Source organism: Rhinoraja longicauda, unplaced genomic scaffold (assembly GCF_053455715.1).
Source record: "Rhinoraja longicauda isolate Sanriku21f unplaced genomic scaffold, sRhiLon1.1 Scf000465, whole genome shotgun sequence".
Classification (NCBI taxonomy): domain Eukaryota; kingdom Metazoa; phylum Chordata; class Chondrichthyes; order Rajiformes; family Arhynchobatidae; genus Rhinoraja; species Rhinoraja longicauda.
This window is the reverse complement of record NW_027601682.1, coordinates 32619-58193: the sequence shown is the minus strand read 5'-3', so window position 1 is coordinate 58193 and position 25575 is coordinate 32619. Positions and strand designations below refer to the sequence as shown.

The 25575-nt window shown below is 44.4% G+C and overlaps 1 protein-coding gene across 1 annotated transcript in view; it reads left to right on the top strand.

Moving 5' to 3' along the window:
• The window catches only part of LOC144591005 (glutamate receptor ionotropic, delta-1-like), a 47947-nt gene extending 22715 nt beyond the window's left edge, over window positions 1-25232 (top strand). The window contains exons 4-6 of the mRNA XM_078395353.1: window positions 2608-2938; window positions 8308-8446; window positions 25154-25232. Of these exons, the coding sequence (XP_078251479.1) occupies window positions 2608-2938; window positions 8308-8446; window positions 25154-25232 (549 nt within the window). The remainder of the gene's footprint in view (window positions 1-2607; window positions 2939-8307; window positions 8447-25153) is intronic.
• The last annotated feature ends 343 nt before the right edge of the window (window positions 25233-25575 follow it).

Here is a 25575-nt window from a genome sequence, read left to right as displayed (position 1 = left end):
ATATCCACTGGCGGCCTCTACTCATGGCAATGAGTTCCACAGATTAACAACCCTCTGACTAAAAAAGTTCCTCCTGATCTCCTTTCTAACATAACACCCTTTAATCCTGAGGCAAAGACCTCTGGTCCTAACCTCTTCCATCAGTGGAAACATCCTTTCTACATCCACTCTATCTATACCTTTCAATATTCTGTAGGTTTCAATGAGGACCCCCCTAAACCTTCTAAACTCCAGCAAGTACAGGCCCAATGTTGTCACACGCTCATCATATGCTAACCCACTTATTCCTGGAATCATTCTTTTAAAAAAACCCTCTGAACCCTCTCCAGAGCCAGCACATCCTTCCCCAGATATGGGGCCCAGAATCGCTCACAGAACTCCAAGTGCGGCCTGACCAGCGCCATATAGAGCCTCAGCATTACTCAAGTTGGCACCTTGGCAATGGATGACATTGACTGCCAATGAAGTAGCAATTATTATCAAGGATAATGCAGGGCCTGGTCATTGAATAGGAGTCAAGCCAAGAGTGTTTTATTGTCATATGTTCCAGATAGAATGATGAAATTCTTACTTGCCAATAAACCCGAATGAACCAGAAGACAAGGACTTGCAGGATTGAAGAGAGAGAGAAGCAGTGAGGCCAGGGAGGGAGCTGAAAACAAGGGGGAGAAATTCAGACCCACACATCAGGCAACTTCCTGCTGCTTCCAAAGTAAAAGTGGCAGAAGTATAATTTCAAAGTGGATTTATGGTTCCATTACAAGTGACTGCAAAACCATTATTTCATTAATAGTTTCAGGTGATATTTAATTCACAACGATAAAGCTTGAATGCGTTCCAATTACTTTATCAAAATGACTGGTTTTAGATCTCGTCTTAGCATTTGTTTATTTAATTACATGCTTTCTTATATGCCAGGCAGTTTGATGTTATTTGCCTCTCCCAGTGGCACCATCATTAGCATTTATTCCACTTATTCCTTGATTACCAGATTGTTGTTGGCAGGTTCGTCCTTGGCATAAATAACTCTTGGCTTAGAGACCAGCATCACAGATGCAGCATAGGTGCGTCCATGAATGTACCGGTGTATTAATGGAGTTCAGGGCAAGGACATAATCCAGGAGCATTGTCAGAGCACTCTTCAGAAGAATTTTATTCCTTCATGTATCTCAGTCACAAAACTATCAATTAGATTACTGCAGATGCAAGAAACTGCAGATGCTGGTTTACAAAAAGGACACAAAAAATATTTGTTTTCTATGTTTCTATGACATAAAGTGCTGGAGTGACTCAATGGGCCAGGCAGCATCCCAGGAGAACATTGATAGGTGATGCTTCAGGTCGGAACCGTTCTTCAGACTGATTGTGGGATTGTGGGGGGGGGGGGGGAGAGAGGGTGGGAGAAAGCTAGAAGAGAGGAGGGGAAAGACAGAGAGTGACAGATAAGGGGTGAACACAGGCATGGGGTGCGGGGGTGGGAGGTGGGGTGAGGGGGGGGGGGGGGGGAGGGTGATAGATAGATGGTTGGACACAAAGGCCAGAGATGAAATGACAGAAAGTGTGAGACAAATGGATTGAAGAATTGTGGAAGGCTGGAGAGGGAAGGGGAGGGGAGAGTTAGATGCAAGTCCATGCGGGGCACAGGGGAGGTGAGGAGAAAGTGGGTGTGGGGGGAGAAAGGGTTGTTTTGTGGGGGAGGGATGTTTTGTTAGAGGTTACGTAAAATTGGAGAAATCAACTTAATGAGATTATTGTGTTGCAAGAGCTGGATAGAGCTGGATAGAGCTCTTAAGGATAGCGGAGTCAGGGGGTATGGGGAGAAGGCAGGAACGGGGTACTGATTGAGAATGATCAGCCATGATCACATTGAATGGCGGTGCTGGCTCGAAGGGCCGAATGGCCTCCTCCTGCACCTATTGTCTATTGTCTATCACTTGAAATCAAACTGTACATCAGATTTGAAATGATATATATATCTATCCACTGTAAAGGGACATAATGAAGTCTGCTGGCTGCTCATTCAGTCAGGAATATGAGGTGAAATTTCAACCATTGGGAATTTGGCTCAATATTTTTACCACAGATTATGTGCTCTAATCCGAGAGTGGGGTTTGAACTGCAAACTTTGGACGAGCTGCATAACAGAAAGATAAAGACGTCAGCGATGATTGAATGGCGGAGTAGACTTGATGGGCCAAATGGCCTAATTCTGCTCCTATCACTTATGAACTTATGAAGACATTGCAGGCTGAGCTGATTGACAAGATAATTGTGGAAAGGTCCTTTCCTTCAATGAGAACAGAATATCAATGAACTTGAACAAACAAGCTCATTCCTGGAAATGTGAAGAATTGTGATAATGTGGATGGTCGGCAAATAACCCTGACGGGCATAGGCAGTTAGTCACTGGAGATTGTAAATAGAAATTAATGTGTTAGATGGGAGAAGATTGAGTGATATAAAAGAAGGAAGGGCAAATGAAATCAAGGAACCAAGCTATAATGGCTGAGTGAGTGTACGTAGTCAGGCTGAATAGTGAGACCTGGGCTTTTGCTGCTAAAGTCCAGATATCAGGATGATAACCTTTGCCTATCTTCTTGTCCACAGAAAGCAGACATAGCAGTGTCAGCAATAACCATCACTCCGGAGAGAGAGAGTGTTGTGGACTTCAGCAAGCGCTACATGGATTATTCAATTGGCATCCTCGTGAAGAAGCCGGAAGAAAAGATCAACATCTTCTCAGTCTTTGCCCCCTTTGACCTTGCAGTGTGGGCCTGCATTGCCGCTGCCATCCCACTGGTGGGGGTCCTGATCTTTGTGCTCAATCGGGTGCAGTTGGTCCGAGCGCAGACTCCAACGCACTCTCAGAGTCCGGCCTCCAACGCCAGCACTCTGCACACCGCCATCTGGCTGGTCTACGGAGCATTTGTCCAGCAAGGTAACTCTCGAACATCTGCTCACAGTTTTGACTGGGAAATAGTGCGTGAATTGAATGGGCGTGAAATGGCCCATGAGCGAAAACACCAGGAACCAGTTTGTGTGAGTGAGGGAGAAGTAAGAATAGCAGAACATGTGGCAGAGCGAGACAGCCTGAGGGAAGGATGTCAAATGGGAAGATGGTTGTGAGTGGGTGGAATTCCCATACCTTTGAGGGCTGTAGATGCTGTTTTAGGCAGATGCAGCAATGAAAGCAAGAACATTCACGGTGTTAGAATCAGACAGTAACAGGTTGAGGTGCAATCCTGATCTAATTAAATGGCCAAACGGGTGTGAGGAGCCAAATGTCTTCACCCCGTTCCCTTTCCTTATGTTCTAATCCATGGGAACAAGGAGAGAAAAAAAAATGTTTTATAGGAACTGTTTGATTGATTATTAAGCAGCATGGCTTTATTAATTTAACATGCATAGTACAGGTAGCCCACGGCCAATATGTAGAACACATTGAAGATTAATGGATAAGCCTGTAAATTAAACAAAGACCCTCAGACCACAGGAATAATAGACAATCAGAAGTGTAATTTGAAGAAAGAAGTTTGCATTAGTTCTAGAGCCAAGAGTTGTGTTCCTGGCTACACTCCATCAAGTATTCCCCAATTCCCAGTAACATCAGCAGTAAATGGCAAGCACCAATGTTGGCGCAGAGCCATTGCAGTCCACTAAGTTCACATCAGGCTGGTTACCAAGTAATACAGTGGTGTCCCAAGGCATCAAACATTCGGCAGTCTGCTCTCTCAGCTCCTGATTAATTTATGGAGAATGCAAGGTATGAATTTAGAAGCTGACTGCTACTTTCAGATCCTCGCTCGCTCAAAGCAGATCTTTTATTGAAGACTTTTGGAACAATGAGAAACAGTTTTATTTTCAGATATGTATGCAGTGTCCCGAGAATCGTAATCCCGCCCTTGAACACTGAGCTCCCCCAGCAGATAGGGAGAAATCAAGTTGCCAAGTACTAAGGCACAAAGGTGTCACAGTGCTGTTTGCAGCAACATTAAGAAGTACCGTTCAACAGTAGAGTCATAGAGTGATACAGTGTGGAAACAGGTCCTTCGGCCCAACCTCCCAACACCGGCCAACATGTCCAAGCTACTCTAGTCCCACCTGCCTGTGCTTGGTCCATATCCCTCCAAACTTGTCCTATCCATGTACCTGTCTAACTGTTTCTCACATGTTGGGATAGTCCTAGCCTCAACGACCTCCTCTGGCAGCTTTTTCCATACACCCACCACCCTTTGTGTGAAAAAGTTACCCCTCAGATTCGTATTAAATCTTTTCCCCTTCACCTTGAAAATTGAAGATAAACTGAAGATCATCACCTTTAACATTGACCTTTACACTTTATTGATATTCACAAAGAAAGAAACGAAACAGCGGGGTTGCTAATTACCTGGTGCCCATTTCACCTGTTGTGGTACAACAGGCTAGATAGGTCGATTTTTTTGATTAACGTTTCGATGGGATTTTGATCTCAAATAAAGAAAACCAGATCACCTCTGGCAAATGGTTTAACAACCAGAGGCCAGATATTGAAAATCATTGACAAAAGAACGAAAGGAGGTCAAGAAAACTTCTTCCCCTTTAGAAAGTTGCTGAGATCTGAAACACTCTCCTTGAGAAGATGGTGAAAACTGATCTATCAGTATTTTTCAAAGAGAATTGAAATTGTGACCTTTGCCACAATGTGGTGTGGAGACAGATTTTTCTATCAGGCATCACCCAGACAACAGTGATGGTACATCTAATGCAAGTCAATAAAAACTATTTCCATGGCTAAAAAAAGCCTTTTCCATGAAACTCGTGTTATAAATGCATTTGTAGAAGTATTATTTTACTTTGCAGGCTAAATTTAATTGTACCCAGGGAGTTAATCTGTGCCCCAATGAATTCTAGGTTATTCAATTACTCAACGTTGAAAGTTTCATTGATCAGAGCAGGTTGAGACCTGTTCAAATTCACGATCCCAAGACAGTGACAGGGAGAAGCCAACTCTAATTTACATTAATGCATCTTATTAACATAATAGAAGTCATTTTTTTTGCAAAAAGCGGATCTGCCAGACTTTGAATTGTAAAGATAAGTCGATTTTGCAATTATCCTAATTGGTGGATGTAAATTAGTGATAATGTTACTAATGTATTTAATTTGTGTATTGTGGCTGGAGCCACAGAAGGAAAGAATTATTTCTTTAAATTATTCAGAAAACTTAAATCTGCATCTAATTTCCATTGTATCAGTTTCATGATAGTTCTGCAGTATCCACAAAATGGAATTGCCTTTGAATTAAATACAGTTTAATAGAAAAACTACCGGTGTGTAACGGGGCTGACATTCTGTACTCTGTACACTGCTTGTGCATGATCTTTGTATATGCTGCTGGTACACTATACTGGCACGCACTGCTGGAGCATGATTTGGTGTCCACTGTTAGTGCACGCACACTGCTCACACACTATAATGGTAACCCTTTTGTTTCATTTAGTTTTGTTTTAGTTTCGAGATAAAGTGAGGAAACAGGCCCTTCGGCCCACTGAATCCACACTGACCACCGATCCATGCACAGTAACACTCTCCTGCCTACCAAGGACAATTTACAATTTTACCGAAGCCGATTAGCCTACAAACATTGGAGTAGACAATAGACAATAAGCAATAGGTGCAGGAGTAGGCCATTCAGCCCTTTGAGCCAGCACCACCATTCAATGTGATCATGGCTGATCATTCTCAATCAGTACCCCGTTCCTGCCTTCTCCCCACACCCCCTGACTCCGCTATTCTTAAGAGCTCTATCTAGCTCTCTCTCGAATGCATTCAGAGAATTGGCCTCCACTGCCTTCTGAGGCAGAGAATTCCACAGATTTACAACTCTCTGACTGAAAAAGGTTTTTCCTCATCTCCGTTCTAAATGGCCTACCCCTTATTTTTAAACTGTGGCCCCTGGTTCTGGACTCCCCCAACTTTGGGAACATGTTTCCTGCCTCTAAGGTGTCCAACCCCTTAATAATCTTATATGTTTCGATAAGATCCCCTCTCAACCTTCTAAAGTCCAGTGTATACAAGGTGGGAGGAAACCGGAGTACCCGGAGAAAACCCACACCGATCACAGGAGAACGTACAAACTGTGTACAGACAGTACCCATAGTCAGGATTGAACACGGGTCCCTGGCGCTGTAAGGCAGCAACTCTGCCGCTGCGCCACCATTGTTGTGTGACACTGACAAACCCTGTTGGTATTAGTGCACTGCTGGCTCACTACTGTTTCACACTCCTAGTGAACATTGTTGTTACAATAATCTGATTCATAATACAGGTGGACAATAATGTGTAGGAAGGAACTGCAGATGCTGGTTTAAACCGAAGATAGACACATAAAGTTAGAGTAACAGTGGGTCGGACAGACAGCATCTCTGGAGAAAAGGAATAGGTGACGTTTCGGGGCAAGACCCTTCTTCAGACTGAGAGTCAGGGGAGAGGTAGACACAGAGATAAGGGAGTGTAAGGTGTGAAAACGAGACATCAAATGGGATGCAGCTCAAGGAAGATGTAGAATAGATCATTGTTAGCTAGAAGAAGGTGACAATGAAGCATACAAAAATAACATTTAAACAGGGGGACAGTCAGACTGGTGGGAGAACTACGAAGGAGGGGGAATGGCGAGAGAGGGAAAGCAAGGGTTACTTGAAGTTAGAGACGTCAATATTCATAGCTCTGGGGTGTAAGCTGCCCAAGCGAAATATGAGGTGCTGTTCCTCCAATTTGCACTGGGCCTCACTCTGACAGTGGAGGAGGCCCAGGACAGAAAGGTCGGTGTGGGAATGGGAGGGGGAGTTAAAGTGTTTAACAACCAGGAGATCAGGTAGATATAGGCGGACTGAGCGGAGGTGTTCAGTGAAACGATCGCCAAGTGCACAGTACTGGTATACATCAATTGTGTTTGTTGATACCACTAATGGACTACAAAGTATGAATTTTCATTTCTTTCCTACTGAACAGTAGTATCTCATAGATCATTTCATTTATATATTTAATGAATGTTACTAATCAACACAACTCCTTCACAAGATCAATCTTGGGAAGAAAGGTCTATTTCAATAACTATAAAAAGTGCTTAAAAAGTTGAAGGCAGTGAGCAAGGAATCAGAAATTCTGATCAGGAAGCAGAGATAAAATAAATGTATAAATCCTTCATGAAATCTATATCATTCCCCAATATTACTTGGCTGACTAATGTAAATAACAGAGAAGAAATAATGATAAACTAATGATAAGAGAAACGTTCAGATAAATGAAATCTGTGAGGCAAAAAATGTTAAAATTAATGGATTAAAAGCTGAAGTCTGCAATAAGGTAGGTTGGAAGATCGAGATCTCACCCTAATTTATAGGAAGACCATTCAGTAGTTTGACAACAGTGGGAACAATAGACCAGCTTGCCTGAAATTGGCTGGCAACAAAATGCTAGAATTCAATGTAAAGGATGTGGTAACAGGGCATTTATCAAATCCTAGTAGGATTGTTAAGAACCAAGGTGACTTTTGTTTAATAAAATCAAGTTTGCCAAATACAATTAAGCTTTACGAGGATGTTGCTAACTGGGTGGATAATGGGAAGCAGAAGATGTTGTAAATCTGAATATTATAAAAGGCATTTGAGAAGATATTTCACAAATGTTAGTCACATAGAATAAAGACTCATGGAATTACAGAAATACATTGTCAATAAATAAATAGAGGATTAATTAAAAGACTAACTCGGGGAGTGGGAATAAACAGGTCTATTTCAGGGACGCATGCTATTTTTCCATAAGTGCAACAGAGGCTGGTACCAGTTTAATTAATGAACTGGTGAGGAGGGTGTGAAGCCTCTCCCAAGGTCAGCCCGCATCAGGTAAACAGTGAGCTGTGACATTCAGATCAGGTGGTGCGTTGTGAGGAAAATACAATGTGGTAAAGGCAGTTGGAGAAAATTTCAAGTGATAAAGGCAGTGTGGGTAAGATTGGCAGATATGGAATAAATGGAACGGCAATACGAGTTGAGATGAGGAGAAATATCTTGACTCAGAGGTTTTAAATCTTTAGAATTTTTGATCCCAGGCTGGGGATGCTCCATCAGTGATGATATCGGAGGCCGGGATTGATAGGTTTTTGGCAGGTGAGGGAGTTAAGGAATGGGGAGATTGAACAGTAAATAACAGGATCAGCTCTGATCTCATTGAGTGAAGGGGCAGGCTCGAGGGACCACACAGCCTGCTTTTGCTTCTATTTGACATGTTCTTACCATCTCAACGCTTCAATGAATGTTCTGGTTGCAGGTGGAGACTCACCCATGAACTCGTTTGCCATGCGGATTGTGATGGGTAGCTGGTGGCTCTTCACTCTCATCGTGTGTTCCTCCTACACTGCCAACCTGGCTGCGTTTCTGACCGTGTCCAGAATGGACAACTCCATCCAGTAAGTGATACCAGCGGAAGCCTCAGGACAGAAATAGACAAGCCATTGGGGTGTTTCCATTTTAAGAAATGTCTTGCTTAATCTCTCTCAGTAGAAGCTGTGCTCTCACTTTGTCTCGTTTAATGCTTCCTGATTAATCTGACTCATCAGGAGGAAGATTATTGCAGTCTCAAGTTTAACATTTGCAGCATCTGCCTTGTCATTTACAAATCGTCATCCATCACTATCTCCAGCGCATGATTAATGCCCAGGTCTTAACTTCAGCTGCGTCCCTGTCTCTCTGTAACATCTTTAATCAAAACTACTTTCTCATTCAAGTATTCAACAACTTTGCCCATGGAAAGATACTGAACAAATTTGTAGCATGTGTAAGATTTGAAAATATCAACCTAACATCGTTTCCTTTCTCATATTTGTAGGAGAAACACTTAGAAACTTAGCCTCTCAGGAACACCAGGAATCCTGAGTAAATGTACTCGGAGTCAGTTTAGTTTTGTTTAAAGAACAGGCCTTTATGACCCACCGAGTCCGCGCCGACCAGCAGTCCCCGCACACCTACGCTATCCTTCAAACACTAGGGACAATTTACACTTATCCAAGCCAATTAACCTGCAAACCTGTGTGTCTTTGGAGTGTGGGAGGAAACCGGAGACCCCTGAGAAAACCCATGCAGGTCACAGGGAGGACATACAAACTCGGTACAGATAGCACCTGCAATCAGGATCGAACCTGGGTCTCTGGCGTTGTAAGGCAGCAACTCTACCGCTGCGCCACCGTTGGGCAGAATTTTTTTTCAATATAGGACTATGGTGGGGACATTATCTCAGAGAACCTTTGCAAGTGAATTCAAATCTGGTTTCAGATTAAATTAATCATGGTTAAATTTACCTTTGTCAGAATTGAATGCACGATGTTCCCCTGATTTACTGGCATGTCAGGGGGATGTCTGCTCTGGTCGGCTGTTGGAGTGTGATATATCATGCCGTAGGGAATGCTCCAGGCAGAGTCTGCTCACTCAAATAATCCTTCTAAGTTCCAGGCACTGTGACATTCAAAGGAAGGGGAGAGCACTTTACTGCAAGGAGATAACCTCTAGTTTTGTGATAAACTACCCATCTGTGGAATATTACATCCTGGGTCTTTTGCGAGTGTTAAATAATTCATACACTTCTACCTTCAGTGAGTAGTGTTCTGCTGTAACTCAACTTGTCACTGGGTAATAAGAAGGTAAGAAGTAGGAGGAGGAGTGGTCTCGCAGGCTGCTGGAGCCTGGTGATTCCATAAAATCTAAGGCTAAACTGACAGCTGGCCTCAGCTCCATTTTCTTGCCATGTCTCCCGAGACCAGTCTGAAGAAGTGTCTCGACCCGAAACGTCACCCATTCTTTCTCTCCAGAGATGCTGCCTGCCCCACTGAGTTACTCCAGTATTTTATGTTCATCTTGTCTCCCATGGCCCTTGATTTCCCTTCTTACAATTTCTTTTACCTCAACCTTGAACACATTGGTTCCATGCTTCGTACTCAAGATGCACTCTCAGGAACGGGAGCTTATAAGTTCATAAGTTATAGTTGCAGAATTAGGCCATTCAGCCCATCAAATCTACTCTGCCATTCAATCGTGGCTGATCTATCTTTACCTCTCAACCCCATTCTCCTGCCTTATCATATCATATCATATCATATATATACAGCCGGAAACAGGCCTTTTCGGCCCTCCAAGTCCGTGCCGCCCAGTGATCCCCGTACATTAACACTATCCTACACCCACTAGGGACAAATTTTTTTTTTTTTTACATTTACCCAGCCAATTAACCTACATACCTGTACGTCTTTGGAGTGTGGGAGGAAACCGAAGATCTCGGAGTAAACCCACGCAGGTCACGGGGAGAACGTACAAACTCCTTACAGTGCAGCACCCGTAGTCAGGATCGAACCTGAGTCTCCGGCGCTGCATTCGCTGTAAAGCAGCAACTCTACCGCTGCGCTACCGTGCCTTCTCCCCATAGTCCCTGACACCCGTACTAATCAAGAAGCTGTCAATCTCCGCCTTAAAAATATCCATTGGCTTGGCCTTCACAGCCTTCTGTGGCAATAAATTACACAGATTCATCACCCTCTGACTAAAGAAATCCCTCCTCACCTCCTTTCTAAAGGTCTGAAGAAGGGTCTCGACCCGAAATGTCGCCTATTCCTTCTCTCCTGAGATGCTGCCTGACCTGCTGAGTTACTCCAGCATTTTGTGAATAAAATCCTTTCTAAAGGTACTCGCTTTTATTCTAAGGCGATGGCCTCAGGTCCTAAACTCTCCCACTAGTGGAAACATCCTCTGCACATTCACTTTATCCAGGCCTTTCACTATTTGGTAAGTTTCAAAGAGGTCCCCCCTCAACCTTCTAAACTCCTGCGAATACAGGCCCAGGGGATGCAATACTAAAAGGCATGGTGTTTAGCATTACATGCCAAATATTGAGAGACAGAGATGCGTGATTGACAACACTACTAGTGCAAACTCCTGCCCTCCCCGCAGCTGAGCTGTGCCAAGGACAGAGCAACGAGCTTAATCCACCTTTGATACTCCCACAGCAGTGAAATGGTTCAAGTGATCTCATTGCCACATGGCTCGACATGTGGGCCACTGAGGCAATGTGCCAGGATTGTCCGGGAGAGGTGGTGTTGAGAAGGCTGGGGCGCATGTGGGTCTGAGATGCAAGGCTCGGGGCTGTACTCTGACCAGCATTATGAGCTTGTGGACTTCAGCTCTGTGCATGGGCACCCTCCTCAGATCCAACAGACTCATTAATCAGCTCCCTGGTGGATGTGATGGAAGCTTTCCTCATCTATTTGAACAGTAGATTTTCCTAGGCCAAAGGCATCTCCATGGTAACAAAACAAATGTTAACTAACCATCATTTAGAATGTGAGAGAGAATAAGTTTTGACTCAATGGGGAAATAACGTGGAGAATTCGACTGATGAGTTGCTCTGCCGGAAACTTGTATGGCCCTGCTGGGCCAAATGGCCCCCTCCCAACTACATTAGTAAGCAAATGTATACCATTAGTCGTTTCACCAATGCTCTGTAAAGTTGTGATAAGACATCCCTAATTTTGCACCCCATCAGGCAATAATGAGCACCATTGCATTTACCTTCCCAATTACTTCTTGTACCTGCCCCGTAACTTTATGTTTTTCTTGCACACGAAATCAAGACCATGTATTAGCATTCAATAATCCACACCCTCTGTTTCCTCTACCAAAGTATCAGAGATTCCGCCTGAGTTGCTGAGTGACTCCAGCAACCTGTGTCTTTTTTAGCTCTGTTTTCAAATCCACAGGCACCTTCTCAGAATCTCAGGGACTATGAAATATCAATGAACCTACCCACGGTGTTTTCTTCTGGAGCCATATGAGACTGATCAGATTCATGAGATTTTTAATCTTGAGACCGATTAGTCTGCTTAGCAATTTCCCCTTGGTATTAAGATTATATTAAGTTCCACTCTCTCTTTTGCCCTCTATTTCTCTACACTTTTGGGCATACTTTTAATTTGTTCACAGGTGCAACATGTTAGTTTAACATCTCTGACATTTCCTTCCCCCACTGTTGCTAATTCCCAGATCAACTTCCAAAGGAACAGTGCTTACTTTTGCTACTTTATTCCTTGTCAAAGCTCGACTGTTTTCATATTGCTTGCCAGTTCTTTCCCATATTATATTTTCACCTATTGTTCTCATATTATATTTTCACCCCTTCATCAATTTTCTTTTAATCAGCCTTTGTTGGTGTGGAAATATTCTCTCAATACTCAAAATTCCACTATTCTTTGTGATGAAATGTCTCCTTTAACTTCTTCCAACATAAGTTTTTCAATCTGTATCATATTATGATCACTTTTGCCCAGAGGACTGGTTACTGCAAGCTCATTGATTGCACACAACTAAAAAATAGCCAGATCGCTGACTGGGTCTACAATATACTGCCCTGTAACACTGTGTTGAATGTATTCCATGAACTCATCCCCTATGCTTGTGGTCTCCAAACTGTGGCCCGCGGGCCCGCCACAAGATTTTATCGGGCCCGCAGCAAGCACGTTCCGTGCTGCGGGTTCTGTAGTAGCGTGGGAACTTTTTTTTTTAGCGGCCTTTATGAATGGTGGTTTATTGTCACGTGTGCACTGCACAATGGAATTATCACACGTGCACAAGTCACCACCATATTTTGGCGCCGTTTACAAAAAGTCCAAAGTCGGGTCCGCCCGCTGGATGTACTGGAGCGGCTCCCGATCCAGGCGAGCCCCAGGCTGCTGCAGGGCCTCCTCCGTCGCCCTCAACTGGCTCGGTCCGGCGATCGACGTCCCTCCCCTCGCCCGACCGACCGCCTGTGTGTCCCGGGGGGAAACGCCTTCTGCAGCCGACCTTGCAGGCGCTGGAGGCCTCACCCCTCTCCTACAGGCCCACTCATCGTGTCCGTCATCGCCAGCGGCTCCCTCCTCCTCGGTTCTCCAGTCTTCAGGGCCGGTGTCGGCGGTAGTTTCTGAATTTACACGTCAGGTAGGCTATCAAGTTGAGGGCTTGTATACAGCTGCTGACTTAATAATAATCTTAAATTGTAATGATTTCTTAGCGGAGTGCCCACCGGTGAATCACTGCGAAAGTGACACACATGTGTTCACTCTGTCATTATATCATATATTTCTATACTGACTGCATGCCCACTGGTGGTCACTGTATTTTTTCTGTTTTATAAATAATTGTATATCTACCGTATATATATATTCCAATATTTCAAGCTTCTTTTTTAAAAAATTGAATATTATTTATTTGGTGCCTCATTAATTTTATAAAACTGACATTTCTTTATTTTTTCCTACGGCTCACAAAAATGTACCAAATATATAATGTGGCCCTCATGCTGAAAAGTTTGGAGGCCCCTGCCCTAGGCTACCTTAACCAATGTGATGTGCACAATCTATGTGAAGATTAAAGTCGCCCGTGCATTACCTTTGTAACAACCCCCACCTTTTGAATTATACTTTGCCTGGAGGCATTGCCATCATATGGGATCTACTTCCATCGATTCCTTTGTTGTTTCTTATCTCTTTCCAAACTCATTCCTTTTTCAGATTTTCGCATGTCTCCCCATGATCCTTTTCTAACAGAGGTAGCCCACCTGGTTTTCCTTTATCCCAATTGTCCTAAAATGCCTGGTATCCTGAAATATTCATCTCCCAGCCACCTTGGTCACCTCACCTTTGTAATGCCTTTGTAATGGCTGTGATATTACAATCCTTCATCACTATTTGTGCTACTAATTTACTTATTATGTTGGAATGCTTCATGCATTCAGACACAAAGTTTTAAGAAGCCTTTAATTTTGATTTTACACCATTGTCACTCCTTTGACCCTGGTTACTAACACACTCTTATTCCTTTGCTCTGGCCTGAACAACTCCCGTTCATTTAACCATAGTGCTGTTCAGTTCCGAAATGTTATCCTTTCTCTTTAATATCCTAAATTTCTCTTTACCTAAACCCTTACATCCACTATTTAGTTTAAAGCCCTGCATTCATTCTAGTTATTCGATGCACTGCGACACTAGTCCCAGACCATTTAAAGTAAAGCCTTTCTGAATGGCTCTAATGTCAAAGTGTCAAGTGTCATTGATTTATTTGGGTTAGTGTTGGCATTTTGCCTGAGTTGGATTATTGAGCTGAGGGAAGCATATTTGGCCCAGGGCCAGATTTTAATTTAAGTGCTTCTGAAAATCATTCAGTAACAGTGTTTTGCATAGGTCCAAAACATTGCCGTGATATCAACCTTCAACTTGAAATACATGTCGTTGCTGGAATGTGATATTCAGACAGATTTTGGGTTCCAATACATGAATTACTCAAAGTTAGCCTGCAGCCACTGCAACCAATCAGCAAACCAAATGGTGTCTTTCCCTTTGTGGTTATTAAATTAAGGAAGTCTTGCTGCAATTATAAAGGAGCCCTTTGTGACTGTACCCTAAGTTGACGCCATGTTGGGTCATTTTTCTTTGCCCAAGGAAGGTTTGTCTTCAAGTAAATGTAATATTGGGTGCACTACTGGGGTGAAAGGGAAATGGGAGGATATTTGAGTAGTGTGGGCCTGTATTCTTTGGAATTTTGAAGTACGAGAGGCAATAGATTGGAGCTATATGAAATACTCAGAGGATTTTGTAATGTTTCTTGAAGTGAGGCTTCGATACTGTTGGATAGACACAAAATGCTGGAGTAATTCAGCGGGACAGACGGCATCTCTGGAGAGAAGGAATGGGTGACGTTTTGTGTCTATCTTCGGTTTAAACCAGCATCTGCAGTTCCTTCCTACACATTAAATACTGTTGGAGTTATGCTAACCTCCTTCAATAACGTTGACAGGCTACAGAAATCTCGAGAAAGAATGTATATTCAAACTCTATCAGCAAGGAACTCACTGCATGTCATGCTGGGCAGCACTGTGGCGCAGCGGTAGAGTTGCTGCCTTACAGAGGCAGAGACCCAGTAACTCTATCAAAACGGCAATTCTCTGCGTGCTGTCTGCTTGGAGTATGCACGTTCTGTCTATGACCATGTGGGCTTTCTCTTGATATTCCTCCCACACTCCAAAGACGTACAGATTTGTAGGTTAATTGGCTTCGGTAAAATAGTAAAATTGTCCCTAGTGTGTACGATAGTGTTAGTGCATGGTGGGTGTGGATTTGGTGGGCTGGAAGGGCCTGTTTCTGAGCTGTATCTCTAACGCCTAAACTCTTAAGCTTGTCTAATATTCACACATGATGGCATCACTCTATCCTCTGATCAAATGGCTCATTTCCTTAACGTTTCCCAGCTGTAATCAGTCTTTATGAGTTCAAACGGTTGAATGGGCTTGACAGTCACTATAACCTCCTTAGTAGCAAGCTTGTCCCCATTCTTACACATGGGAGCGTTCAACACCTCGGCTTCACTCACTCCTGCTCTGTGACTATTGAACTATTGTTGACTCCATATCAACGTCAGGAATTAGTTAGGTATGTTTAGGAAAGAACGGCAGATGCTGGCTTAAATCGAAGAGAGGCACAAAATGCCGGATTAACTCAGCGGGACAGGCAGCATCTCTGGAGAGAAGGAATGGGTAACGTTTCGGGTCTGAAGAACGGTATCGACCCGAAACGTCAGCCATTCCTTCTCTCCAGAGATGCTGCCTGTCCCGCTGAGTTACTCCAGAATTTTGTGTCTATCGGGAATTAGTTTGTCTTCATACTTTGCTTCAATATGGCCTTGCTTTCAATATATGATCTGCACAGACCTTTCTGGCATAGTTTCTGATATAAAATAAGTATCTTCTCAGACGACTGAATTGGATGACTTTACTGAATATGAGTATCATTCTTGTTCACTGGTCTGAAGACTCAACACATCTCTTCCTCAAAACATTGTTTTTTTGCTTCAATTGCTGCCATTTTGTTCTCTGAGTTTGACTGTACCAAGCTCTATCAGGTATGAATGCAATGATGCACTACTGGAGTAAAGCCACTAGCAGAGTGTAGAGTTTTGCATTACAAAAAATAACAAGTCAGCCACCAAATAATGCAGCGTAGGAACATGTGTTTCTTCCAGGCTTCTTTTAAAACTTGTTCAGATTTCTCTGTGTAGGAAAGAACTGCAGATGCTGGTTTAAATTAAAGACAGACACAAAATGCTGGAGTAACTCAGCGGGGTCAGGCAGCATCTCTGGAGAGAAGGAATGGGTGATGTTTAGGGTCTCGACCCGAAACCTCAACCATTTCTTCTCTCTAGAGATGCTGCCTGTGCCACTGAGTTACTCCAGCACTTTGTGTATATCCCTCTGCTGGCCCTGTCGAAGGAAACCCAATTGTATGATCTCTCAAATGAGTGCAAGATCTTCTTCTTTTGTGTCCATCGTCCATGTTTCAAATGTTACATCGCTGTCATCGTCCGTCCTGAAAAGGACAAAAGGTTCCGGCGACAATCAGTGGGAGCCATCACTTGTACAATAACAGAGCTTTATTTGTCGTTCGGTACCGAAGTACCGAACGAAACTACATAGCAGTCATAGAAAAAAAAAAGAACACAAGACACATAACCCCAACACAAACGTCCATCACAGTGACTCCAAACACCCCCTCACTGTGATGGAGGCAACAAAACTTCCACTCTCTTCCCCACGCCCACGGACAGACAGCTCGTCCCCGACCGACCCGCACAGTCCCCGCACCGGGCGCTGAAACGTCTCGCGGCCGAACCGGGCGATGAAAGGCCCGCGACCAAGCCTTGCGCAGCTAAGTCCCGCGGCCGAGCCGCACCAGCGGTGAAAAGTCCCGCAGCCGAGCCGCACCGGGCGGTGTTAAGTCCCGCAGCCGAGCCGCACCAGCGGTGAAAAGTCCCGCAGCCGAGCCACACCGGGCGGTGTTAAGTCCCGCAGCCGAGTTGCACCGGGCGGTGTTAAGCCCCGCAGCCGAGCTGCACCGGGCGGTGTTAAGCCCCACAGCCGAGCTGCACCGGGCGATGTAAAGCCCCGCAGCCGAGCTGCACCGGGCGATGTAAGTCCAGCGGCCAAGCCGCACCGGGATGTAAAGTCCAGCGGCCGAGCCGCACCGGGGGATGTTAGGCCCCGCAGCCGAGCCGCACCCCGCGCCGTGAGGAAGAGAAAAGTTCCCCACACCCACCCACCCACCCACACCCACCCCCCACACACCACCACCCCCTCCCACACATACACAACCAAAAAAATATATATAAAAATCATCCCAACACCGACACTCAACAAAAAAAAGACGGACAGACTGCTAGTCAGCCGCTGCCATAGATGGTGGTGGTAGCAGAATTCGCTCAGGACACTTCCAGTTTCCAGCCCCGTGACATGGACGCTTCTGCTATGGGCCCGGTGCAAGATAATGTGGTCAGACACCAATTCAGACAGTATTCCATGCATCTCAAGTCTTCAGAGTTATTTTCTGTGTCATACATGTACTGACGTTAATTCATTTTGAGTGCGTGTAAATGAACACAAGGAAGTGGTTGACAAAAGATGACATGGACATTGGGATAAAGGAGCAAACATAATTGCTTGGATACTGGAGTTTTTTTTCATTTATTTTCCACGTCATTAAAACTTCAATTGCCCCTTTTCTTTTAAATTTGCTCACATTTTTATGCCCTCAGAATGAGAGAGTTCTAGTGCAATTCATGAACTTACCACAGACCCGGGCTTTCCTCACCTGTATTAAGAATCAGGGGTATTACATTTAGGACTGAGATGAGGAAAAACCTTTTCATCCAGCGAGTTGGGAATCTGTGGAGACATGCTTGTAAGGACATTGTCAACAAATAATCTGCTGATGCAACTCAGCGGATGAGGCAGCAAGCGTGGAAGTAACTGGACAATCAACGGTTTGGGTTGAGACTTCTCCTCTGTATTGAAAGAGTGGAGGGGAGAGTAACAGTTCGAAGGTGAGGAGGGAGGGGTGTGACAAGTGTTGGCGCGAGAGGGGTACCCAGGTGGAGAGGGATGGATTGGTGAAGAGAGTCAGGTGGGGGAGAGAGTGGTGGGGATAACAGCAGAGGCTGGGCAGATGTTTGGTGGAGTAGCTAGGGGATGAGGATGATGGAGTCTGATGGGCAAGGAAGGAGGGATGTGAGACAAAAAAAGGGAGGAGAGAAGTTCAATGATAGGGGAATGTGAAGGGAGGGGGATAAAAGCTAACTGCCTTAGATTCAGCCAGTCTGAAGAAGAGTCCCAGCCCAAAACATCTGTCCATTTCCTTCCATAGATGCTACTTGCCACAACTAAGATGTGTTCAGCGGATCATAATATCATAAGTGATAGGAGCAGAATGAGGCCATTCGGCCCATCAGGTCTACTCCGTCATTCAATCATGGCTGATCTATCACTCCCTCCTATCCCCATTCTCCTGCCCTCTCCCCATAACCTTTGACACCCGCACTAATCAATATCTATCCCTGCCTTAAAAATATCCACTAACTTGACCTTCACAGCCTTCTGTAGAAAGAATTCCGCAGATTCACCACCCTCTGACTAAAGAGATTTCTCCTCATCTCCTTCCTTAAAGAATGCCCTTTAATTCTGAGGCTGTGACCTCTAGTCCTAGACTCTCCCACTAGTGGAAACATCCTCTCCACATCCACTCTATCCGAGCCTTTCACTGTTCTGTACATTTCAACATTCCTCCAGCATTGATTTTTTGCTCAAGATTCCGGCATCTGCAATGTCTTGTTGCTGCCCTACATTTCCCTAAGTGTTCTCTCTTTTAATTTCTGTCGGAGCCTGTTCATCCCATGTACCCGCTCACAGCGAGTGAGGGAGTTAGTATTGAGAAGACTCAGGCACATTGAAAATTCACTGCTGGAGCCTTAGTCCATTTAAAACAAGCAGAAAGATATTATTTTAAAATTATAGCTCCAGACGCATTGAGTGTTTACTTGTATCATCAAGTCAATTTTTAGAATTCCCTTGTCTCATCTCCCTTCCCTGCCTCATGGGTTGTGAGCCTGCTGTGAATTAGTGTTTAAGGACGTGCAGTCCTTGATTTTCGTGAAAGGCAAGTCACTTGGGGGTTTTAGATTTGCAAACATTGCCTGTTAACACTGTCTTTATTACCAAGGCATTAGCTTTTATTCCTTTTCCTTCTGTTGTGCGCACCCAATGCACATTGCAGCTTTAGCATATACTGCTGCTTTAAGTCTAATGATATTCCCTCCTCGCTGGTACAGTGTTAGTTATTCTGCTCTCCAGAACTGGAATCTCTATCGCCTTGTGCAGGCATGGCTGAATCCGCCCCGTGCTCTGAATTTCTAACTGCCAGAGGGATTTAATTTCCTTTCAGAATGAAATGTGCATACTTCTGACCACCTCAGGACACTGAAAGGATTGGTCCATTAGACTATAAACACTAAATAGAGTGAAGCTGAGCCCTGCGGCACTGGATGCAACAACATCAGGACTTGTCAAAACACACTGGGCTGAGACCAAAAGGAGCAAACATAATTGCTTGGATACTGGAGGTTTTTTTCATTTATTTTCCACGTCATTAAAACTTCAATTGCCCCTTTTCTTTTAAATTTGCTCACATTCTTATGCCCTCAGAATGAGAGAGTTCTAGTGCAATCCATGAACTTACCCGGGCTTTCCTCACCTGCATTAAGAATCAGGGGTATTACATTTGGGACTGAGATGAGGAAAAAACCTTTTCATCCAGCGAGTTGGGAATCTGTGGAATTCTCTTCCACAGAAGGCAGTGGAGGCCAATTCACTGGGTGTTTTCAAGACAGATTTAGATATGGCTCTCAGTGCTCATGGAATCAGGGGATACGGGGAGAAAGCAGGAACGGGGTACTGATTTTGAATGAGCAACCATGATCATATTGAATGGCGGTGCTGGCTCGAAGGGATGAATGGCCAACTCCTGCGCTGATTTTCTATGTTTCTATGTTTCTATTATTTGTAGAAACAATGAACTGTAGGTGGAGGAGAACTTCTTCAAAGTACTGTAGATTGCGGATGACACGAAGCTGGGGTGCAGTGTTAGCTGTGAGGAGGATGCTAGGAGGCTGCAACGTGACTTGGATAGGTTAGGTGAGTGGGAAAATGCATGGCAGATGCAGTATAATGTGGATAAATGTGAGGTTATCCACTTTGGTGGCAAGAACAGGAAAGCAGACTATTACCTGAATGGTGGCCGATTAGGAGAAGGGGAGATGCAACGAGACCTGGGTGTCGTGGTACACCAGTCCTTGAAAGTAGGCATGCAGGTGCAGCAGGCAGTGAAGAAAGCGAATGGTATGTTGGCATTCATAGCGAGGGGATTTGAGTATAGGAGCAGGGAGGTTCTGCTGCAGTTGTACAGGGCATTGGTGAGACCACACCTGGAGTATTGCGTACAGTTTTGGTCTCCTAATCTGAGGAAAGACATTCTTGCCATAGAGGGAGTACAGAGAAGGTTCACCAGATTGATTCCTGGGATGGCAGGACTTTCATATGAAGAAAGACTGGATAGACTCGGCTTGTACTCGCTGGAATTTAGAAGATTGAGGGGGGATCTTATAGAAACTTACAAAATTCTTAAGGGGTTGGACAGGCTAGATGCAGGAAGATTGTTCCCGATGTTGGGGAAGTCCAGAACAAGGGGTCACAGTTTAAGGATAAGGGGGAAGTCTTTTAGGACCGAGATGAGAAAGCTTTTTTTCACAAAGAGAGTGGTGAATCTGTGGAAATCTCTGCCACAGAAGGTAGTTGAGGCCAGTTAATTGGCTATATTTAAGAGGGAGTTAGATGTGGCTAAAGGGAACAGGGGGTATGGAGAGAAGGCAGGTACGGGATACTGAGTTGGATGATCAGCCATGATCACATTGAATGGCGGTGCAGGCTCGAAGGGCCGAATGGCCTACTCCTGCACCTATTTTCTATGTTTCTATGTTCCTTGAGGAGAAGGGTCCCGACTTAGAACATCACTTACCCCCTGTTCTCCAGAGGTGCTGCCTGACCCGTTGAGTTACTCCAGCACTTTGTGTCTTTTTCTGTATTATTTGTGCTTTGCAAAGAGACAGGCACTCAGTCCAATCAGTGAAAATTTAAGATAGTCACAAAGTGCTGGAGTAACTCAATGTGTTTGGCAACATCGCTGGAGAAAAAGGGCAGGTGACGTTTTGGGTCGGGACCCTTCTTCAGACTTTGAAATTTAATTTGTCCAAGGAACCACTGAGAAGAATAAATTGCAAATTGCATCGCAAATTAATCCCAGAGGGCTCCGCAGGAACGGATGTCGGATAATAGGGCGGCACGGTAGCGCAGCGGTAGAGTTGCTGCTTTACAGCGAATGCAGCGCCGGAGACTCAGGTTCGATCCTGACTACGGGTGCTGCACTGTAAGGAGTTTGTACGTTCTCCCCGTGACCTGCGTGGGTTTTCTCCGAGATCTTCGGTTTCCTCCCACACTCCAAAGACGTACAGGTATGTAGGTTAATTGGCTGGGTAAATGTAAAAATTGTCTCTAGTGGGTGTAGGATAGTGTTAATGTGCGGGGATCGCTGGGCGGCACGGACTTGGAGGGCCGAAAAGGCCTGTTTCCGGCTGTATATATATGATATGATATGATATAATCTAAAGCTTGGTCAAAGAGGTAGGTTTTAGAGAGTGCCTTAAAGAAGGACACAGAGCAGAGCAACAAAAGGGTTTGCAGAAGCAATTCCAGAGCTCTTGAGGCCCAGAGATACACAATTCCTCCTGAGATACTGCTGGGTTTGAGGCAAAAAATGAGGGCAGACGGGGGGTTGTGGGATGACAGAGATCTTGGATGATTCTAGTGATGGAAGATGCTATAGAGATGGGAAAGGGTGAGTTGACAGGGGAATTGGAAAAGACGAGATGTGTCGGAAAAAACTACAAATGCTGGTTCTGAAGAAGGGTCTCGGCCCGAAATGTCACCTGTTCCTTCTCTCCAGAGATGCTGTCTGACCCGCTGAATTACTCCAGCGTTTTGTGTCTATCTGAGGAATTGGAAAAATTGGTCGAGACTTTTAAAACTGATGTGCCACCAAATCAAAAAACGAACTGAATGAAAACGTCTGGAGACATTTGATGTGTTATGAATAATGCAAACTATTCTCATTGCCCAGTGACTCTGTGGCTCTACATTATGGTTGCTGTCTCAGCAGGACACCAACTGGATTGGTCAATAGTCTTGTCTTACCATCATCCAATTTCACTCACCATTGATTTTCAGAATAGATCTGCCCATTCATCTATTCCCCTGGAAGTTGAAACATGTTCAGATTAAAGTTTCTCCAAGCTGCTGTTTAATTTAAATCTCCCGAGCAGAGGCATGTGGCTGAAGACATCAGCCATTCACCCAAGGGTAGGAGAAGCCCAGGCCATTAGCATTCACTCCACACACAGTCAGTTTCATTCCATCATCAGTAGATGCTTAGAAAAAATAAATCTGTTATTAATCTACAATGCAGAAACAGGCCCTTCGGCCCACCGAGTCCGCACCGACCAGCGATCCCCGCACACAAACACTATCCTACACACTCTAAGGACAACTTACATTTATACCAAGCCAGTTAAGCCTACAAACCTGTATGTCTTTGGAGTGTGTGAGGAAGCCGGAGCACCCGGAGAAAACCCACGCGGCCACAGGGAGAACGTGCAAACTCTGTACAGACAGCACTCGTGGTCAGGATCAAGCCCAGGTCTCTGGCGTTGTAAGGCAGCAACTCTACCGCTGCACCACCGATGTTGGGGGGTATGGGGAGAAGGCAGGAACAGGGTACTGATTGAGAATGATCAGCCATGATCACATTGAATGGCGGTGCTGGCTCGAAGGGCCGAATGGCCTCCTCCTGCACCTATTGTCTATTGTCTATTGTCTATTGAAGTCTTGATCTGTCTCATTTTTTGAGGAATATCTCTGGACTGTGTGGTCAAAGCTGGAGATGCTTTGTTGTTAATGATTTCCCATTGATCATGCAGTTTGCAAGGATTGTCAGCACATCATTTCAGTAAACGCTGATCCACGAGTCTATATAAATCCTGGATCGATAAATAGGTCAGGAAGTGACCTTGGGTGTGACAGGATGATTTGATCTGGACAGTTGAAGGTATCTGTGATCGCACATTCACCAAATAAAACATAGGCTACCCGGAAAACAATACCAGCCAACCATTAGTGCTTCAGGCTGAGACTGTGTATGCATTCAAAATTAGGTTGGGGGATGATGAAGACAAATGAGAACTAGGGCTTTGGCAAAAGGGTTTGCATATGTGAAGTGAGTTGTATACTCATGTGAAGATTAAACACTGACATTTTATAATTTTGTATATCTTTTATTTTTGGTGCCCTTATCTATTATGTGAATTAGAAGCTAAGAAATCATTACACGTCTTTGTGGGAATTTGTCTATAGAAACCTACTAGTTCAAATGAAAATGATTCTGCAGCATCGTGGATGATTTTATTCTGCTTATTCTGTGCGGTTGCAATTAACAGGAGGTAAAGCTTGGCTGGATAGATAACTCACCACGAGGGAGATGCTCAACGTTCATCTTGGCAGATCTAAGCCTGTGGCATCAGTCATTCCAAACGTGGATGTTTAAATAATGCAGATAAATACATTTGTTTAGAATGAAATCCAGATTCACATTAGAGATACAAGGAACTGCAGATGATGGAATCTTGAGCAAAATGCAAAGTGCTGGAGGAACTCAAAAGGTTAGGCAGCATCTGTGGAGGGAATGGTCACCTGTCTATTTCCTCCACAGATGCTGCCTGACCTGTTCAGTACCTCGAGCACTTTTTTGCATTTTACTCAGAATCATCTTAGTTTATTGTCATATACACCAGGGTGCAATTAAAAATTTCTTGTTGCTTTGAAGCTCACAGAGTAAATAACATACATACAGTAATGATAAGTACTACAATAGGTAAGGCGGCATGTTGGTATAGCATTAGAGCTACTGCCTTACAGCGCGAGAGACCCGGGTTTGATCCTGACCACCGTTGCTGTCTGTACGGAGATTGTACGTTCTCCCCGTGACCTGTGTGTGTTTTGTCCAAGATCTTCGGTATCCTCCCGTACTCCAAAGACGTACAGGTTTGTAGGTTAATTGGCTTGGTATTTTTTTTTAATTAATTGTCCCTAGTGTGCGTAGGGTAGTGTTAACGTACGGGGATCGCTGGTCATTGCGGACTTGGTGGGCCGAAGGGCTTGTTTCCACACTGTATCTCCAAACTAAACTAAATTAAATATTACAATTATGAGTGCAAAGCAGCAAAATGGTGCAAGATTAAACAGCAATCTGAAGTAATTATTAAAGTACAATGACAGAATAACCAAATTAGGTAGAGTTAATAGTAAGGGAACATGGCAGCAGCAGAAGGCTATGAAAGAGATACCTGCACTGTATAATAATAATAATAATAATTCATTTATTTTATATAGGGCCTTATTGGGTGCTCAAAGCGCTTTACAAAAACAATTAACATAAAAACAAACAGACAAACTATCCTGACGGAAAAGCGGCGAATAAACAACGCCAGCGTCCTCTCACGTCAGGGTCCGGCAGTAGACAACAAAAAGCACAGGACACACAGATACAATTTTTACACAAACAGCCATCACAGTGATTGCTCTAGGCATACCCTCACTGTGATGGAAGGCAAAGTCTTATCTCCTCCTCATTCAAGAAGAAACTGCAGATGCTGGTTTAAACCGAAGTTAGACACAAAAAGCTGGTGTAACTCAGCAGGACAGGCAGCATCTCTGGAGAGAAGGAATGGGATGACTTTTCGAGTCGAGACATCGTCTGAAGAAGGGTCTCGACCCAAAACGTCACCCATTCCTTCTCTCCAGAGATGCTGCCTGACCCGCTGAGTTACTCCAGCATTTTGCGTCTATCTTCGCTGTGGTCTAGGTTTGTAGGAAAATAACTGCAGATGCTGGTTTAAATTGAAGGTAGACACAAAATGCTGGAGTAACTCAGCGGGTCAGGCAGCATCTCAGGAGAGAAGGAATGGGTGACGTTTCGGGTCGAGACCCTTCTTCAGACTGACCCGAAATGTCACCCATTCCTTCTCTCCTGGGATGCTGCCTGACCCGCTGTGTTACTCCAACATCTTTGTGTCTACCTTGTGGTCTAGGTTGTTGTTCTGACACCGTGACACAGGGTTCCCAACCTCTTTCCCGTGCTTCATCTCATTGTTGTTGATCCAGGTGACAATGGTGGTATCGTCGGCAACTTTTGAGATTTGCCACCCAGTCACAAATGTACCGGGTGCAGAACAAGGGACTAGGCTCACAACCCTAAGGGCAACAGTGTTGAGGACCAAGGTGGGGGGAATGTTACATCCAATTCAAATGGAGATCTGCTGGTCAGGATGCAGAAGCCAGTTGCAGATGGAGGCTCCAAGGTCAAAGTCCAGAGGTTTAGGGATGAGCTTGTTCGGTATTGAGTGGGTCAATGAAAAGCATCCTGACAAAGCTGGTTTTTTTGCAAAGGTAGTCAGATCTGAATGCAGTGCAGGAGAGACGATGTCCTTTGTAGATCTAATTTACCACTCTGAAAATTGTAAGAGGTCTAGATTGCCC